Consider the following 20,641-nt stretch of genomic DNA (forward strand, 5'->3'; position numbering starts at 1 on the left):
TTATTAGCTGAAATCCCTGGGGAGAATGGCCCAGTTGCTGATCTCTGCACCTTTTATGGGAGTCCAATCACAACGCACGCCTGATGGTCAAGATGGTATGTGAATGGTGGTACTTAAATGTTCTTCCTTTTGTGTATTCTTAAATCCGTGACTGGATTCTGAGGATATATGGAAAAAGTACTTTTTTTGCATTTTACTTTCTTTTGCATTTTACTGAAATAGGCATTTTAGCTAAATTAATTTGTGTCAGATGAATCTTTAACACATTATCTTCATAGTTACGATGCTCAGGTCTCACGTATCAGTGAAATTAGCGATTGCTCTGTCCTCGGATACCGGATATCTTACTGTATCCACATCTGAGCCCTCAAGCAACTGCTGAAGGCTTAGAGAGAGTTGAAAGCAAATGCTGCAGAGGTTGCCAGAGTTCTCTGCAACCACTAAAATTGTCTTGGATTGATTGGACCTCTGTTTACAAGAACTATGCAGCAATTTCCACAGCTTAGCAGGTTTCACACAAGGGGGCTCTGTTAGATATCTTTAATGTAAATGTCATCTAGAGTTGGCTCTTGACATTTACATTTTATTCAAATTCAATTAAATTTCTTGTTATTGTATGTTTATACAACTTATAAGGCGTATATCCAGAGAACATTTTCTGTTTTTTTGGCTAATGCTATGATGAGGTTCTCTCAAAGTTATGAGCAAACATTCTTCTAGTAACATAAATACAATGTACATTACCAGAGATATAGTCTTCAGAAGAGTCATGAACTGTTGTTTTGTACTATTAGGCGTATAATAGGCGTGGCAGATTGAAGACTCTGAAGTGAACGCCCACTGCTATGATTGGCTAAGAGTTGTGTTTGAAAGCATACATACTTCACAGATGGACGATGCTTGCGTTTTAGGTTAAGAATGCATAAATACTATGTATCAAACGATCTGCAATAACAGACAAAGCAATAGTGATCACATAATGATAACAGTTACTCACACTTGTGTGGTGTGACATCGGATGCAATATAGACAGCAAAGCATTGTCTTTTAGTTTCAATCTTTCATAAAACACTGCATCAAACTGTGCCAGTGTAGATCTGCACTTGCTTCTCTTGACATTTACCTACTACCTGCATGAAATTGTGGGTGGAGCTAAACAGGCGGTGATGTAGAAGCAAGCTTTGATCATCTTCCGCAGAGGCGGAGTTTAGTCACACTGCTACAGCATAAAGTGGCACATTTCTCCAGACCAGATTCTTTCTTAGTTTTCAGACTTAGTTTTGAGTTCTGAAAATTACTGAATGTTTTCATAGTACAATGACCTCTTATGTATCAAAATCAAGGGAATTTTGGTTTCTCGGTTCATGACCCCTTTAATAATGTTTTTCAAATGGTACAAAGATGTTGCTAATATATTGTTCACAGTTTGTTGTTCTGAAACATTTTAGTTAATAGCTATTTAGATACTACATGTTTTAGAACTCTCTTTGTGAATATTGCTTGAAAAAGGATGTTTTCATAATTTTTTCAAAGATATAAAATGGAATTTTACCTTAAAATGTTTTATTAAATTGAATGTTGCCTTATTTTATTTTTATTTATTTATTTTGGTTAACCTACTACTTGTTTCAGAACTTTCAATGAACATTTAGAAATTCCCATAATGTATCCAAAATATAAAAGGAATGTTCCCAAGAAACTTTTTTAAAACATAAAAAAACTGTTTTGATAATTCAGAGAACATTCCCAAATAACGATTTCATACCTAACGTTAGCAAAATATACACAGAGCTTGTCATTTTTGTAACAAACTTTTTTTTTTTTTTTTTTTTTTTTTAAATAAAGTCTGAAAGAGCATTGTCATGCAACCATGGTGTAGTTAACAATTTATAGGCTTCATTTGTGAAGATTATGATAAACAAAATGTGTGAAAGAGTTAACTTTTAAACGTTGGTCAACTTATTTTCGACAATATTACAAAAAAACTATGAAAGCCCTCATCCCTACAGTAATATGTATGTATATATGTAAATGGTATCTGGGTGTACAACATTTTTGTTCAAAATAAAGAGGGGGAAGTTAAGGCCTACTGTATAATTTTCAATTCAAACATATTTTAAACTTTCAGACAAGTTTCTGTTTCTATTTTTGATCTGTTTTGTTTACTATAATACTTTGGCAAAGTTTGCAGTCATCATGTATAAATATTATATGTACTGAACTTTTTTTTTTTGCAGTATTTTACACTTGACACTTGAGCCGCATCCAACTAATTAAAACGAGTCTCCGAGTTTGTAGTCATATCATTTATCAAGAGGATGAGGGAAATGATCTCTGTGCAAAAATAGCTCAGAAGATCAGTGGTTAAAGAACTTAATCCATCATGCATGCGCATAGGGAGGTCAGTCTATTAGAGAAAGTAGTGATCAATGCTGCCTCAGATTTTCTGCAGTTCCTGGCTCGCATCATCTGTCTTCAGTGAATGAACAGAAGAAAAAAAAACGCATTCATTGCATGGCAATTTATTCAGCGTGATGACAGTCGGTTCGAATGATTCTTCTTTGCGAAAGTGTCTCATAAAGTGAAGTGTCCTGGTTGCCAAATGTGACAGTTTGGAGAACCGTGTGCCACAATTATGTAACTCTCGACAGCAGTATTTCGAGTCTCATTATCTGTCCTAAGCATTCATGTCTGTCTTTTCGTTCTCTTTACCAGGTGTCAACATGACCTGCTAGATGTTTGAATAGATGGACATCCATCATCAGCAGCGGTTTTTAGCTCAGAGCACGGCTGTTGCGACCACTAGATTAATGTCCAACTGCGCAGCTCGTCTCAGAACAAACAAACATGCACAGACTTTCGGTTGCTAGGCATCCCAGACCATGCGGCACGTTTGACTGAAACTAGACAAGTGAGCCCAGAGTCAAAGTGTGGATGCTTATATGTGATTGTGTGATTGGAGAGATTAGGAGGGGAGATTAGAGGAAATATCTGAATAATAACTGAAATGGATTTTTAATTCATCAGAATTACAACAAAGTAACATTTTTGCGAATATGTCTGTAATAGTGTTAGCTGCTGATATTTCTAGATTTCTTTGCAATTTTCATGAAGTGAAAGATTGACAGGAAATAATAGGGACACAAGTACTTGTACGCAAACACACTCAGCTATGCCTGATGCGAAAGTTTTTTCAGGATGCATTTGCAGTCATTGTATTTCAACCCAGTTATTTTCTTCTTCAGTGAAGAAACTACAAGCAACAACAAGCAAGCAGTCAACATTCGGCATATCAGTTTTAATGGAAGAGATATTCGAAATTAATTCTACTACTTTCTGAGTATGTTTGTTACTGCAGTAACACAGTGTATGTGTGTACATATAGCATATGTAATTAATTTTGTCTGTTCTTAGTTTTTTTACTACTTCAACTTAGACTTCTTTAATGCAGTTCCCAATGTTTATTTTTTATTACAGGTTTTTATATAATATTGCTTACAGTTTTTATCATTTAAACACATTTCACATTTAAAAATGTGAAAAAAAAATTAATAAGATAAAAAACAAGACAAAATTTAAATAAAATGTTAGATACATTTTTAAAAAAAAAAAAGAAATCAAAGTATATACAATGCTATTTATAATATGCTATAATAAATAGATGCCCTTTTGTTGTGTAAATTTGCTTTGGTGATCGATTCTAATGAAAAGTTGAGAAAAATGCTAAATATAAGCTTTTTCACTAATAGTCTCTCACTTTAGTCTCTCACTAGAACAGTGCACTTCCAATGCATCGTCCAAATTTTCATACATGCAGTTAGGTCTCAGGCACTGAGGTTTTTTTCCTTTTAAAAATATTAGAGTCAATAACCACATCTTGCAATCATACTTACCAATTGTCTAATCTGCTGTGACATATCTGCTGTAAAATCTGCTGATCTGACACTGATTATGGGAAGGCATCTCTTTGGCTACTTCATTCTCACACATTCTACTCAGGGCTAAGATGCTTAACAAAGTGTTGACAGCATAAGTGGAGTCATTGGGTTGAGATCAGGTGGCCTTTACAGTAATAAGTGGTCTCACACCATTCAGTTTCTCAGAGTTGACGATTGCCTTTCACAGCTGCCCCGAGCAGGCGAGGATCTGCGGAGCTCTCAGTTGGAAATAAGATAGGCTTGGTGGACAAAGAGACAAAGAGGCAAAATCCAAATCCTATGATCTTGCAGAACCGTACACCCCTTCAGGGATCCTGAGATGCTATCTCAGCGATGCTCAGGCGGGAATGGCAGGACAAGGTGACAGGACGTGCCATAAAAGCTAATTTAATCCAATAAGTCTTTATGATATTTTGGGTATTTAGGTTTGAGTCAGGTTTTTGAATGTCAAAAACTAGAACCGTAAACTTGAACCGAAATAAAACGAAATCTAAAAGAACTTAATGAGATTTAATAATCACATTTTTGTTTAGTTTGATGTATGTGCTAAAATAACTAAAACTGAAATTAAATATTAATAAAAACATATTAAAATAACATTCATTTTGAGGTAATGAATTGCTAATGAACATAACCCCCAAATTACACGGCTACACACTAAATCAATAATTACGTAACATGAAATGTTGATGTGAAATTATTATACCATCTATTACCTGTATTTATGTTATCTATTACTATTATGTGATTGACCAATCATAAAACAAGTATTCCAGACACCAGCTGTATTGTTTGAGGCACAAATGGCGTGTGATGAGTTAATCTTATAAAATGCATTTATTTTATTTTATTTTATTTCAGGAGGTGCCTGAAGCAATTGTGAATAGCTAAAGCAAATATTTATTTTATGTAAGAATTCCAAATTGCATATGCCTTCTCTAGAGAAATGCAATGGCTTTTAATTTCATAGTTTTCATTGCGCTATGGCGGCAGTAAATCTGCTCGGTGATCTACATTATTTTCCCTGTTCGTGGATTTTGTTGAGCAGATCTTTAAATATCCCAGTCCAGAAAAGAATTTAATTCTTAAGCTCTGTCCTATATGGATTTACACACTGATTATATTCAGTGTTCTCTGTATATGCCCACGCACCCACACACACACACACACACACATTGCCTCTTTAACATACTGTAATACTGAAACATGTAGCAACTGGATGAACTTTATCACCTCATTTGGCATATAGCCTGAACAACTGTCAGTCTTTTTGTTTTGAGGAACAGGATAAGACAGCATCACCTTATTGGGTTCAGAAGGATAACTCCAAATGCCAGAGTATCAACACAGAGAGGTCACAACAACAGCGAGGGATTTGATGGCCAGCACACCAAACTGCCCCTTTGGTGTCATCATTCAGCGTACAGTGGATTTGGTGGGCTATTTTTACCAGCCTGAGATGTGTTGCTGAAAAAGCAAGTCCCAGTCTGACTAATGCGGATGGTGCAATTTTGTTGGCTTGCAGTTGTGTTTTAAAAAAGCATTTTATACCAATCTTAACTGTTTTTTCATACCTATTTGCTATTCATTTATTTCAGTGGAGCACGAAAGTAGTTTTGACCCATTTAACACATGTTTTTTGTCCATTACACAATGGCGCCAAATACCAGCAATTTGATAAGCGTGAACATTAGTAAATCGTGTTGTGTGACTCATTTTCATACTCTAATTTTGTGTCTGAAAGGAAAACTCCTAGATATAATTAGGTCAGGTGAAGAAATAGAGCTAATTCTTCCCTGCACATCTTTAAGAAATCCTGACTGTACTATTTAAATGGCAAAAAACATTGATAAAGTTGATAATAAATAGTAAACTTGCTCGGTAGCCCACCTGGTAAAGCTAAAATTGCATGGCTGCTTTAGCAAATGAGTTTATCTCACTTTTTTCTTTTATAGTTACATTTTTAATTTAGAGTTGCACTGATTTCACAACCACTTGCATTTTACAACCACTTGCATTTTGCATTGTCTTTTATGGTATTAGTGAATTAATTTAACAACGCATGGGCGAGAAAATCATTTTTGTTGAAATATTCCGACCTTTTTCGTTTTTTCACACTCCCAAGTCAAGATGCGAAGTGAAGTGTTCTGTGAACGTATTTTTATTTTCAGCTCTTTATTTTACTAACAGACATCTACAGTAAATTATTTGGCAAATAACAATGTTTTGGCAATTAACGTTGCAATGAACAGTTCTATACACCCTCGAGTTCCTCAGCACAATAGGAATGTGGGTCATTTCGCATTCGAGTCCATAATGCATAGAGGAGATATCGTACTCCATGCCGGCGTCAGTGCGACCAGCCTACATGTGTGAGTCAGCAGGGGCTCTGAGTCAGACAACCGCTAACACACTCATAATGCAAAGGCTGTTTTAAAGGGTACCAAGAGCTCACAGCCAACATTTGTGCACAGGAGATAAAGATACAGAGGTGAAGAAAGAGAGAGAGAGAGAGAGAGAGAGAGAGAGAGACCACAAATTAATGCAAGTCAGTAATTATGGTCAGTAAGTAAATAAGCAATCTCTGATTCACTTTGTACAGCAAGATGAAACCATAAACAGTTCATTCTTTTTTTTCACAGTTCACGTATTTAGTCACAATACATCTTTGTACTGTCATCAGTTCAAGAAATCACACTTGAGAACGAGAGAAGCTTTTAGGCTTTAAAGTTTTTCGGTCCAACAGCGTTCAGAAGACTAGTTCCTAATCCCGAAAAGATACGGATGTTCATTGTGGAAACCGCTTTAGGGACAAAAAATGGTCTCTCTGTAACACTGCCATCTTTGTCTTCAGCAGGAGACTTTTCTTCCTCGGTGCAAAGGCTCAGAAAGGGCTTATTTTGTCCGTCTCATTTCAGCACTTCATCCTCGTGGCATTCGCTACAGGTTTGAAAACGTCCGACAATACAGCTATTTACAATGCATAAAGAGCATTCACGGCGAACCCATTATCTTTCACAAACACTGATCTGAGACGTGTAGCGGCATCTCAATTTTCATCAGAGTTCATATAAAAAAAGTCTGTCTCTTTGTGCACATTTGAGTAATATACAGATGGACTTTGTTAAAATAGCACACTTTTTTTTTTTTTTTCCAAAACTGATGGTCCCTCATGAATACAAAAGTTAAAAACCCAGGCATGAAATATTTAACCGTTGATGATGGTGTTAATGTTCATACAGTATGCACAATTTGACAGACACTGCAACACAATGACAACAAGAGCTCACAATCATATGTGCTTCAGACATAATAATAATAATACGCGTGATCCATGACTTGTGAGTGCCTGGGCCTGGAAATGATTCTGCTAAACAAAATGTTATCCACAAATATCAATTAAAATGTGCTTTTTCATATTAGCAGAGCAAAAATCAATGTCTTGATTGCTTTTGTCTTGGTTTCCAGTAAAAATATGTAAACATCCCGAAAAAAAATTAATCTGGGTAGATACAAATTGTAGTCCATTACTGATTACAAATTACATGAGAAATATTGTAGTTAGAAACATAATATGGATTACTTATATTATGTAAATCAACATGACTTAATCATTATTTAATCTTGTTTTTTACATAGACCTCAATGTAATTATTGTGTACCATAACGATATAAGGTACAACAAACAACAAAGAAAAAGAAAATATATTCCACTCTTTGTTATCAACATGTTGAAATGCATTAAACATATAATAAATAATCATGTAATCCATAAAAAGTAACTGTAATACGATTATGAGCATTTCAAAATGTGTAGTATAATGTAATTGCAAGTACATAACTTTTAGAATCTGATTATGTAACCCATTTACATGCAATCAGTTACTACCCAGTACTGCTTGATGTACAAAAATGTTTTTGATAATAAGACATGTTTCACTGAAAATATAATAATTTTTTAGTCTACCAAATGCATTCAATTCGTTCAAACATGCTTGCAATTACAAGACAAATCCCAGAATAAAATGTATTATCCTACCTTAAATTCATGTAAAATACCTACATATAAATAAATACACTTATTTCATTACCCATTTATATGAATTAGTTATTTTTTATTATTAGCAATTATTTTGCTCTAAAGAAAAAAATTGCAAAAAATGAGGAAAAATAAATATGAGCATTTAGTATTTTCATTTTAAAAGGTAAAGTTACCCCAAAATTTTAAATTCGGGTAAATAAATTATGAGAGAATTTTAATTATTAGATGAATTACACCTTTAAACTTTACCTTCTCAAAATGCCGTTGGATAAAAGAAATAAAAGAAAAATAGTGTTATACACTTCTCAAGCAAAAATATATATTTTTCTAAGGATGTTTAGATTTCTTACAACCAGAAACAAGACAAAATAGCATTCAAGAACTTTTTTTTGTTAGTTTTTTGTTTTTTGTTTGCAGTGACAATATCAGCAGCTCAGTCTGTGATCCACAGCTGAAAATGTTCCCATTGATCAATAATACAGTTCTTCAACCTCATCTAATATTAGACTGACTACATGTATGTAAGCACATCTAAAACAGTCCTTCACCATGAAATGAAAGCCGATCTGAGAAACAGGATGATGCGAATCCCAGAGATATCACAGATCTGAAGCATCATTTTTCAGAAAGAAAACTTTGGCAGCAAACAAATCTTTTAAGCTTGCATCTGAAGCAACTTCAGAGTTAGAAAAAAAACAAGTAATTATGCATCTCACATAATGATTTCATTCGTCTCGAACATCCGAGTGCGTCTAAACATTTGGCAACATTTAGAAAAAAGTCTTCTGCATTCCCGTGAATATGGCACCACCCACACACGACTGTATGTATATTAGCCTCCTGCTCTCGATTCAACACTTCACTGTTAAACAAAAGTGACATTTAAATATTTCAAAGACAGAACTTCACAGTACACATTGATACTTCACAGTATCACATATCCAAGCCATGTAAGCTACTTAACAGTGATATTATCAGCAGTTATTCAGTACAGTAAAACATTATCGGCAATGACGCACTTCTGGCATTGTTTGTTTTTCAGTAGCAAATGCATGTCGGTCACTAAGGTGTCCATTACGGCATGGTAAAATATGAATGCGCAAAACAACATCCAAAACCATAGAAATGAAAGGCCGGTTTTCTCAAAATACATACACATTACATTTACAGTACATGGACATTTTGCACAACATAAGTTCTGTAAACACTGCATAGATGACTCTAGCACTAACATTTACACAATAACCAGTGATAATAAATAAAGCTCAAAAAATATCAGTTTCAGAAAGTGCTCGGTTCTCATTAAATAAACTGATTTTCTGTAGAATGTGTAGTTAGATGTATGAAAACAGCAAAACTGATTTTTAAAATGACATTTCAAACAAAAATTTAAATTTAGCAATTTATTCACCCCCATATCGTTTCAAATCTGTATGACTCACTTTCCGCTGTAGAACATGCATTAAGATTTGGAAATCACTTTTGTGTGACTTTCATTGTGTTGGCAAACACTATGGAAATCTGTCTCCACTTTGGAATAAATAAAAAAAAAAGACGATTTGACAATTCTAAAAGTTATATCTGACAATTATGACTTTTGTTTACGCCTTAGTAGTTTATTTTTTCTGCCATAGAATGAAAAAAAAAATAAAGGTAAATGCGACTCAAAATTAGTTTACAATATGATATCTTACAGTTCTGAACTTTTCTTTTTTCAACTTTCAGATGAAAAGTTGCATGGCAGAAACGTAACACCCGCTGTTAAAAAAAAACAGTTGAAACAATCTTCTTTTGTCCCTCGATGTCAATTCTAAAATGCACGATTTTTTCCTTTCCAAATATCTTCTTTTGTGTTCCACAGATCATACGGGGTTGGAATGACAAGAAGGTGGGCAGACGATGACTAAACTTAAATTTTTGGGTGAACTGTCCCTTTAAATGAATTTGTGCATTTTGGTCAAAATCAGCTTTCCAAATAAATACGTACTTATTAAACTGCATAATTTGCATCCAGATTAATAAACGCGTGAAAACCGAACACGAAATAAATGTACATCTACTTTGGGACATTTTACAAAAATAAAAGTGCTCACAACAGACCCTCATTGGAATTAAGTTATATGAAGCTCTTATTGTCAAGCCACTTTCGTTAATCTGGTCCAGCGGCTCAGTTGTGAATTAACCCCAATACCATTTGTCGAGATTGTTAATTGCTTTGTACTCGTTGTGCCTTCTGACGTAATCGCAAGCCAGACAAGTGTGCTCGGCCCAGAAGTACGCCTTTTTCACCTTAAAGTGTTTACGCCAGTCAAAGTACTTCAGGTAAAGCTCCTCGTTTTTGTCAAGGAACAGGAGATAATCAGCCAGCTCCTTCGGAGACGGGAAATCATCGACGTGAATGAAAGCGTTTCCCTGCACAAAGTTCTGATAGTTCTCCCTTGGTGGTCCGAGCACAACGGGTACGGTGCCGACAGAAAGCGGGTTGTACAATTTCTCAGTGATATAGTCTTTGTGAATCGAGTTCTCGAATGCCAAATAGAATTTACAGCTTGCAATCGTAGGGAAATAGTCCTGGTCGGAAATGTACTCACCGAATGCCTGTCCGTACGCATGAACCTCGATGTGCTTGTAGAGTTCGTTGTAGTATTTCACTCGGACGTGATCTGGGTTCCAGTTGCTGACGATCCAACAAATCAGCTTGTTCTTGCTCGGCGGCACAAAGTCCTCCTCTCCTTGGGCTGCGACAATCGATCCGTAAGGCACTTCTATATCAGCATCCTGCCGATAGTTTAGAGTTAAATTAAACAAGTTTTCAATCCCAGGTAACTGAGATGAATGCGAAGGTGATTCGAAGTTCATCCAAATCCATCTCTGCAATGTGGGCCGATACGCAGGCGGCATGTTGGACAGGTCGCTGGTGATGTCCCTGTGATGTATGACCACGGCGTCGGATTTGTTGTATAGGTTTCGGTCGGCCGTGATGAAGCAGCCATCGATGCTGAACAAAGAGCTGCAGACGTTCAGGTCGTAGGTTTCGCCGAAAGGCCAAAGCCAGACCAGGATGGTGGTCTGGTTCTGCTCACTTCGGGTGGAAAGGAGGCTCTTCACTCGGGCTGTGGACGTTTCTGACTCGACCGGGCCTGACAACCAGCTCGTGGATGGTTTGATGTACATTAAAAACAAAGTCACAAAGCATCCTAATAAAAAGATACCAAGCAGGAGGGGTCGTAGGATTCTGTAAGTTGGTGCAGATGGCATACTCTGGCCTTTAAAGGAAATAGATAAAGGTCACAAACAAAAAGGTCACGGGTCATTATATAAAAAAGCTGCTTATTAGGTAGAGCTATATTTAATTTTTGACAGCAATTAAAACGAGGCTGTGAAGGAAAGAATTATAGTGCGTACCATGGATAACGTAACGACTGTTCAGTTGGTAAAATGTCTTTACAAAAAGACCAAATCTCCATAAACCAGTTTCGAAAGATGTGAGTCGGCAAAAATGATATATTCAGTTTAAAAAGCAATGTGTTTAAGATTCTGAAATCTTTAAGTTTTGATGAACTGCATTGTGCCATCCAAAGCTAAATTGTGAAATGCTGGGTTCACATCTGACAGACATTTCCTTGACCTGAAATGACCTGCTGTGCACATATATATATATATATATATATATATATATATATATATATATATATATATATATGTATATAGGCCTATTTCTGTGAATTAATTGTTACTGTGCGTGTTGGGTGTGCCTACAGTACTCCTCTAACAGAGGTGAATGACAACACAAAATATAGCCTGCTTCTGTATGTACATAACTATGAAGGACATATTAATATTAATATATTGCATTAAAATTCAAGGTCTTATACCATGTATAATTTTGCTCAGAACAAAAGTATAAATGCTTGGAAATGCAATAGCCAGCATTATTCCACTGAAAAATGTAAGCATGTCTTTATATATGCATTATATTATATTATATTATAAAGCTGACATTTTACTAGCAAATCATTTAGCATAGGAACTAACTGTTGTTGTTGTTGTTGTGTATTTCTGTTAATGCTCTGTGCAAAATAAAATAGCAAATTTAACAAATTACAGTTACAGTTGTTTGCACAGACCTAAATAAGCGATGAATCTCTATTCGGATTTCAGAATGAGCACTTTGACTTTCGCAATACGTGTTTTGAGGTGTCTCATCCATCAGCCGATTATATGTATGCTACTGTAATGAACATAAAATCTTAAGACTCTTATAACAGATGTCTAGGACGTTTGACTGCAAAGTAAATCATCTTAACAAATTCACCTGAAGGAATTGCTGATATCCAGAAAGTAAAATGATTGTATGTTCCAGATTCTTCTTTTTACTTCCAGAAGAATGTCGGTCTTAAAATCATAGGTCTTCTCACGCAGGGGAAAAAAAAGACAGAAAATAGATTACGTCACTGTATAAATATCAGCTGGTAGATGTCAAGCATTTTAAGGAATAAAGCTGAGGACCGACTATAAAACAGAATATCAAATAATAATTTGTGCTGGTTTCAACATTTTAGAACACAAAACATTTTAAACTGGGGAAGCAAATAGGCAGGTTTAATATTCGCGTCACTGAAAACACATTATTTTTTTTACTGTTCGGAATATTATAAGAGATAATCTTCCCTCAGTGTTTTTGGTAGTCCTGTGGAAGGATTGTCTCCTCAAAAATAATTCTGGATCATTACCAAGAACGTTCAGACAATCAGTTTTACACATGGGAACACTGCCATCTTCAGGATGTCAACAGATAATAGAACCAAAAGGCCTGTTTCCACCATGGCAAGATGTTAAAATGAGCTAAGTTTTAGGCTCTAGAAGCACTAGACTGTGTTTTCCGTATGCATTCAGAATCTACATCTCTTTCTTTAAGCTATTTTTCTCTATTCGCTGAAAATGATGCCATTGTTTCCATTTTCCTACATTTATAAAGGACTTTCGCCAATGCTGCCTTCCGAACGGTTCATTCCATGCAAATTATTCAAAAGCAGACCAATGACTTCAAGGGGTTATTAAAAACCATTAGTATCAAAATACACCGAATAAACATTAAAATGAACTTATTCAACAAACCGAACAAACAGCTCGCTTAACTGTGCAGTTTCACAGACATCTGCCAATTTAAAATAAATCTTCACGGCTTCCACTTAATAACATCCCGTTCTGTTTAACCCGATCTGACACGTACAAGAAAATTAGCAATTGAAGAAATCAATTAGCGAACCAATGAGTCACATATCCGTAACGTTCATTAACTTTCACAATAACACTTCGCAGTAAGGCTCCGTTTGTTAGATAGCGTAAACTAACCAATGAAAGACACTTAATAACATCAAAACGTGTATCAGTTAATGTTATCGTGGCCTTGAACTTTAATGAACTAACAATGAACAGTTGTCATTTAAAAAGAAAAAAGGATTAATGGATACTACTACTTAGGGTTAGTTAATAGTCACGTATTATTAACTAACGTGACCTTTTTGTGAAGTCTTACCGCTGTTGCATGTGCAGGTATGCAGAGTAAAAAGCAGGAAGCAAGCAATGTACAGTAAAAATGTCATTTTCTATATCTAATGTATTGGGATTACGCACATGTTACACTACAACACCCGTGGTTGAGAAAAGAGCTTCTCTGCAATGTCCATTTGCTATTAATCCACACGAAAGAGCTGTTTAAAAGGTTTATCTGTGCATTTGAGACTCAGTCATCTCATACCAAAGCAAAGCTCTGTAAAAGAGCAGGACACGGATGAGGCTTCTGGGAAAGATTATACACCTGTTAAAGCAAACATCTCTCACATCCACTACATAATTGATTATAATAGTTCCTAACTTTGGGCTGTTTACACGTCCCGAGGGGAGGGTCTCTTAATTAGCAAAGTGTTTGGCATTTCGTATCATGTTTCCTGTTTTTGGTCAGCAATGCACACGCGATGAACGATTTTATTAAAGTAAACAAAGGTAGACGAGCGTCGCGCGCTTTGCGTCTCTCTTGGAGTCTTTGAAAAGAGACGCTTTTTTGTTTTAAATGTATTGTGATGTATTTGGGACACGGAGTTGCATGCTGGTAGCTGGCTTCGGTGTTCACGTCTAATAAATAGAAGATGTGGATGAAGGAAGATGAAAAGAAAAAGCATTAAATATGAAGCGTTCGCGTAGTTTATTTAGCAGGCTTTACGGATTCGTGTCTGTCCCATCAGCGACATAACGGTAATGTATTTAATGAGCACGCGTGTAAAATCGTTCAGAATAGCATAAACGAACGTGCAAGGTGATGTGCTTTCGCCAGTGATGCTGAAGGTCATCTTAAAACGGGCTGTCACACGCATCTGACATATTACTACGCGAAATATGGCTATTCCTTAAACGTGACACGCTCGCTCTCTCTCTAACATCCAGACAGCTTTGTCTATTTTAAGCAAAACCGCATCGCATCCAAAAAGGTCGCATGAAGCATCCCACGAGAACGACCGTCCCCGCGCTCGTGCCATGTTTAATTATTATAACTCAAAAATCCCCCAAGAGATGAATGAAAAAATGATAGTGCGCGCGGCGCGTGATATTTAAAGCCTTATCTCGCGTCGTGCAATATGTGCAAAGCGTACAGGTAACCTTCACATCAGCAAATCGTTCGTCTCACCTGTCCATCAGCAAACATCCTCGAGGGAAAGCCACATCATGCGCTTGTTTTATTTAGGTCCCACACACCTCGCATATCGGAATGGTGCCGAAAAATCTCCGATGATGGCAATACTCGGATAGGATGCACCTGAACCCATAGCCTTCGCGTCAGAGCATCACTGCATGTTGCAATGTGTCCGCAACGATGACAGACTCGAATCCGCGCTCGCGAGTCGAAACATGTAAGATCCTACGGGTCGGAAACGGAGAACGCGAGCGAGTGCGTCGCTGGAAAGGACGCCATGTAACGCCGTGTGATGTGATGTAGAATAATGTCCCCCCTTCCCACACGCGCTCGGATACCTTTCCAGTGTCCGCGCTGTTCGTATGCATGGATGCGATTGTAGATTTATAGAGCCTGCGCGCGCGCGCGCGTGAGTGTGCAGTTAATACACGCAAAGAAATGCGTGGAGTGTGAAATGAAATATATCAGTGGCGTTGGGATTATGCTTTTACTGATGGATTATTCCTTTGTTCATCATTGCTGTTTGAATTCATTCAACGGTTCACAGCGCATAGCAGTCGGATGCGTATTATTTAAATGCATGGGGTGTACGATGAAAAAACAATTTATTTTTAGCTACGTTTAAATAAACTAATTTAGCTGAAAGTTAGTTATTAATTTGTTTAAGTGGAGCTAAAATAAATTGAATGCAACCACTTACCTAACATTTAGTACATTTATTAAAATTAAAATAAAAAAACGTGTTCCAAATAATACATTTGAATTTCCTTCAAAAACTGTTTTATTCACACATTCTGTGTCGATAGGCAATTACATTATCAATGATTTATGTGATTACCACAGGCAATTTATTTAAAGCGTCCAGTCGGAATATCTCTGAATGCCTTTTTTTTATTCAATAAGTCAAGTTTTAGTAAAAAGGCATGCTAGTAAAAAAATCGCCTAGTTCCTTCATGAAACTTTAGATGGCGCTGGCGGTATTAACGTTTAGCTGACTGGTTCTTGCTGGTTACGCAGCCAATCAGCTTGCTGCTTTACATTTAAAAGGCTGGTTAGCATTTACTCCAGCACTTCCCCACGTTTGAAACCCTTCACCTTCCCCAGCTCCACCTACATGTGTGTGTTGAATTCAAATGCAGAACACAATGTTTTTCATTTAAATAATTTATTAATTTAATGACTCCTATTAACACAAACAATAATCTATCAATTAATGAAGCCAGAACCGCAGGCAACTTTGTTGTTCAAACATTGTATTAGGTGTCTTTAATGTCATGCGCTTAAAATTTTTAAATGTAAAGCATGTGGTGCAGTGCGTTATTGTGTTGTTCTGATTAAGCACATCATATCTGAATCTTAAAAGGCATTACCAAAACTGTAATTTAAAAAGCACATTTGCAAAAAATGTCCATATTTTATACAATATTTGTACTTATTTGTCAATTTTACTTGCAATTTTTGAGTAAGGCTGCTTCTTAACCATTTTTTCAGTGAAAAACACTTAGTATAAAGTTCTATATACAGCTTCAAGGCAGAATATTTCTGATTGCAGTTCAGCATCAATATTTCATAAGTTTAATCAGTCAAGTTCTCGATTACAGTGGTAAAAGGCATGTAAAACAAACTGCACACAACTCAAACAGAACTAAATAAAACAAATCATGGCCCTTGTAACCACTACTTAGGGCAGTATTGCTTTTTCAAAATTAACAAAAAAAAAAAAAAAAAAGATCTTTCCTTTAATCCAGCCATCTCTTCCGCACCTCACTGAATTTTCTAGCCCATTTTTGTGTTATCTCTAAATATACGGTAGGTTTATGAGGAAGGTAGTCAAGGTACACAGTTTTACCCCATGTCTTTGGAATGGCTTTTTCGATTTGAGTTCCTTCATGCCATTCATTGAATGACGTTATAGAAATGATCTGTGGCCTTGCCTCCACAGCCGCATTAAAAGAGGTCTCGTAATACTTGCCATTAATGCGGTTCCTTGTATTGTGGGAGTTCCAAGGTCTAATGCTAGTGTCGATATAACCAGGGCCGACACTTGGAACAAATACCAAGTCATTATAGTCACAGAAGGTTTTAATGGATCTCCAGTTGTGATGCGAGGAGCCATAAGTAAAGCCGTTGGTGGCAAAATATGTGTAGAGTCCATCAAATCCAGCAATCTGTATTTCCTTCTTATGCCTTTCTTCTACAAGAAGAGCAATGAAGATGCCATCGTACGGTGTGTTCCTGATTGTCGATATACCGTTTGGCTTTAGCAGTTGCGCCCAAACATCTGGAGTTTGCAAGTAGGAGTCATATACATAATACAACGGAAGAAATTTGCCAGTGCTGGTTTTGTATCTATAAAAAGCAGGATGGCTTCCATATCTGTAAAATACAATGGATAATAAGTACTGTGGATTGATTTTATTCATTTATTATTGCATTGAACGGGAGAAGAATTAGAGTAAATGGGTGCCGTCAGAATGAGAGTTTAAACAGCTGATAAAAACTTAGTAGAAGATCAGTTAACATCCTGTGAAGCTGAAAAAAATACTGCTCGCAAGAAATGAAATTTTTACAGTGAGAAACTCATTGTTTCTGGCTAAAATACGAGCGCACACATAAAGCACAATTTACAAGCAAAAACAGTTAGTTAAACAGTTAATGCACTTATCCATTGGAAATCAATATGATTATGGAGTCATATTTTAGCCTCTAGGGTCAGGTCAAAGTTTAAACACCTTTATGGATTTCTTTCTTACAAAACAAGCAGCTTTTAATTTCAAAAATGTCAACTAATGAATAGGAGTGGATTTCTCATGGATTATTGGGATGTTTTTATTAGCCGTTTGCGCTCTCGTTTCGACGGCACCCATTCACGGCAGAGAATCCAATGGTGAGCAAGCGATGTAATGCTGAATCTGTTCTCGTAAAGAAACAAAGGGGTAAGTACACAGTCAGCAAATAAATTATTTTTGGTGAAATATTCCTTTAAAATTAACCTAGATTTACAAATGTTGTGAAAATATTGTCATTATTAGCTGAAACACAATACTTTTAACTAATAAACTGTTATTTCTTTATTATATTTGTAAAAAAAAAAAAAGTAGAAATAACTAGATAAGAATGAAATGCATCAAACATACCGCTCCACAATATATTTAATGTTTTCACGCATATTTGCATCATCTCTTCCTTTGTATGGTTCAATATGAAAAACAACCTGCCAGAGACAAAAAAAAATAAAAATGTATGAGACAAAAATGCAAAGACTGTAAATTTCAAACCTCCATCTTTATCTACACCACCTTCAATTGATATTTGTCAGCTGCGTCCAGAACCAAAGGCAGCAAATTATCAATTTCTTCACCGTTGTCGTCATTCATACTACGTGGATACCACGAAACGGCTAGAACACCTGAAACAGGCAAACAGCCTTCAGTAGTCGGAGAAACTATTATAAATAAAAATAATACGTTTCAAAGAGGCTTCTTACCAACAGCGGCGCTTCGCAGCTGTCGCATGTGTTCCTCTAAAACCAGTGGATCTCTGGAGCTGTATGGACCTAGTGCAGGGTAGAAATTGGCCCCGATGTCATCAGGAGGCTGGTGTCGTCCTGATGGATAACCTGAGGCCACTTTGGGGTCCCAGTGTGGTAAGAGCGGATGATCCCAGTGAACATATTTTCCATTAAACTGCGGGTTCCCGTACCACACATAGTAGAAAGCGTGCACATTGTAATTTGGCTCAGGAAAATCTCGCATTTCGTTCTCCATTCTATCAGCTTTCTCTGCTGGCATCATCTGCGCAGGTTTAGCGGATAAAATAACATTGCTATCTAGCTCCATTTGTTTTGAAGGTGGAATAAGTCTTAATGCAAACTGGCTGCCAAAATGATTATCCTCAGGGCTCAGAGACTTTAGGACGACTGTTATAATAAACAAGGCCAAGGCTAAAGCAATAAGTGCACAACATGATTTCCGCCTGAACCGTGCCATTACCCTGGAGGTTGGTTAAAGTCCATTCCACCAAAGATGTTCAGTTCATTCAGACCCTCAAGGTTCATTCTTCATCTTAAACCTTCAATTTCAAAAGCTGCAAAAATAAATAAATACCACACTTAAACAAATAGGTTGTATATTAATTGATATTAATATCTTTTTTTAGAATCTGTTTAAACATTCACCATGGCTGGAACATAAATGGAACCTATTAAAACAAAAGAATCAACCAATTTCCATTAAAAATATATAAATTGTTGTTATAAATAACATTTGTAGAGCTAAAACAACAACCATTTAACACTTAGCATAAAACCTTATACAAAAGAGGTACATGGTACAATTATTTAATACTGACACGTGTAACTAAAGCTGAAATTAAAGATTGACATCATTGTAAAATTATTGCATTTAAAAAAAAAAATGCAGCGCCATACCTCTGTTGGCAGACACCAAGTGACACATCTTTTCTCTGAAAAAAAAATTCCCCAGAATATATCTGACACTTTAACGTAACGCGGAAGTATCGGTGACCAGTATTTTCTTCTGTGCTGTTTATTCGGCAATTGTAGACATGAGCGAGTTTTACTGCGATCTACAGGACGGGAGGCGAATTTCCAAACTCTACTACGGCGAAGGCCGAACTCATGAATATTAATGAGGTAGAGTTCACGCTACTCGGCGAAACGCCAATCACGAAGCCTGATTAATATTCAGGAGCTTGGCGTTCTCCATAGTAGCGTTCGTAAGTGAGATAGATCGGAGAGCTGCGAAAGCCGACCCTGCCTGACAGTTGTCAGACGGCGGTTGATAGCAATCTATCGCTTCTTTCGTTCATCGTCTGTTACAGTTTGTGTCAGCTAAGTTCAAATTTCATTTCCTCTGCGGTGTTTCACGTTGAACAAAATAAATAAGCGCGATATACGTTTGTTTGCAGCTTATATATTGTCACGTGCAAAATAATGTGCCCGCAGAAATGCCTATAGCAATGTACTTTTTTTTGTTTTGCACCTACGCACGAGATTTTCGAGTTTGACATTTTTATCCGTTAAAATGTGCCAAAATTTGAGGTTTGACGTTTTCAATAGTCGCATTTTCATTTGCAGCCATGAGGGGCACTGTTTGCATTTAAAATGAATGAGCTGGGAGGAAGAGCGTGAAAGACTCCCAAGTCTGCATCATCGCACAATATGTGTTTATGTAGTTTTCATACTTGAAGGCATACTTGAAAATTGATGCGTACATATTGAGCACATACATTAGCCCAACCTCTCTCGTAAATTTCCACAAGATGGCATCAATAACTTGGAATAAAACTTTTTTTTAATAAAAAGTGATGAGGTTTGGGGTCCGTGCATCTCAAAAATGAAATGAACAATACATTCTAGACAACCCCCCTTTTAAATCTAGCGTATTGAAAGCGGTTTAGCCTACGTATATACACTCCACTGTCAACACCGAGCTGCTTTATAACTGACAATCAAACCCTGGTGTTTGAAATGACTTCGGTGACTCAAACAAAGCTGGAAAGCAATCATTTCTAAAGTGCACCATGCACACACACTGTGACAGGTTGCACTGATGCTTTGTGAAGACGGATGCAGAGCTGAGGCATTTTTCGCATCTTAAGGTCTCCATTTTCTGCGATAAAGAAGACTTTGATGTCAGTGCCACTCTGTGCCTTTGAGAATCTGTCACAGTTATTTTTGAACCTAACAGTGAAATTATGGCTCGTTTGGATCAGAATCAAAGGAGAAGCAAGAGCCGTCTGCGACAACCCGATAATTCATATAATTGCTTGCCAGCTCCTTTGGGGTACAGTGAGATTAAGTGCTGTTATGCTTACTCTGGCCTAGCTCTAATCTAAATATACATACAACCTCTATAAAATTGGATCTGTTTTTTTTCCTGATTTATCCAGTTTTAAAGTATGAATAACCTGAACTGTGGTGAGCAATGCAGCTTTCACAATTTTTGG

At 36.5% G+C, this 20,641-nt stretch overlaps 2 protein-coding genes across 5 annotated transcripts; both read right to left on the reverse strand.

Moving 5' to 3' along the window:
* Nucleotides 1–6,083: 6,083 nt before the first annotated feature.
* On the reverse strand, nucleotides 6,084–15,072 carry fut9a (fucosyltransferase 9a). 2 transcript variants are annotated; one of them, XM_043263715.1, is made up of 4 exons: nucleotides 14,666–15,072; nucleotides 12,297–12,390; nucleotides 11,386–11,472; nucleotides 6,084–11,246 (listed from the first exon to the last, which is right to left on the reverse strand). In XM_043263715.1, exons 1-4 carry the CDS (start codon nucleotides 14,681–14,683, stop codon nucleotides 10,159–10,161), a joined length of 1,287 nt encoding a protein of 428 aa, XP_043119650.1. In that variant the 5' UTR covers nucleotides 14,684–15,072; the 3' UTR covers nucleotides 6,084–10,158. The 2 variants fall into 2 exon arrangements, with proteins under 2 accessions (XP_043119650.1, XP_043119651.1); XM_043263716.1 differs by lacking the exon at nucleotides 11,386–11,472 and having other exon boundaries at nucleotides 12,296–12,390; nucleotides 14,666–14,712.
* Nucleotides 15,073–15,819: 747 nt separating this feature from the next.
* Nucleotides 15,820–19,207, reverse strand: manea (mannosidase, endo-alpha). Of its 3 annotated transcripts, XM_043263814.1 has the most exons (6): nucleotides 19,101–19,201; nucleotides 18,849–18,871; nucleotides 18,159–18,757; nucleotides 17,971–18,080; nucleotides 17,809–17,885; nucleotides 15,820–17,047 (listed from the first exon to the last, which is right to left on the reverse strand). In XM_043263814.1, the coding sequence occupies exons 3-6, from the start codon at nucleotides 18,658–18,660 to the stop codon at nucleotides 16,411–16,413; spliced, it is 1,326 nt and encodes a 441-aa protein (XP_043119749.1). In that variant the 5' UTR covers nucleotides 18,661–18,757; nucleotides 18,849–18,871; nucleotides 19,101–19,201; the 3' UTR covers nucleotides 15,820–16,410. The 3 variants fall into 3 exon arrangements, with proteins under 3 accessions (XP_043119749.1, XP_043119750.1, XP_043119748.1); XM_043263815.1 differs by lacking the exon at nucleotides 18,849–18,871 and having other exon boundaries at nucleotides 19,101–19,207; XM_043263813.1 differs by having other exon boundaries at nucleotides 18,159–19,201.
* Between the last annotated feature and the right edge of the window lie 1,434 nt (nucleotides 19,208–20,641).

This window comes from Puntigrus tetrazona, chromosome 17, assembly GCF_018831695.1.
Source record: "Puntigrus tetrazona isolate hp1 chromosome 17, ASM1883169v1, whole genome shotgun sequence".
Classification (NCBI taxonomy): Eukaryota; Metazoa; Chordata; class Actinopteri; order Cypriniformes; family Cyprinidae; genus Puntigrus; species Puntigrus tetrazona.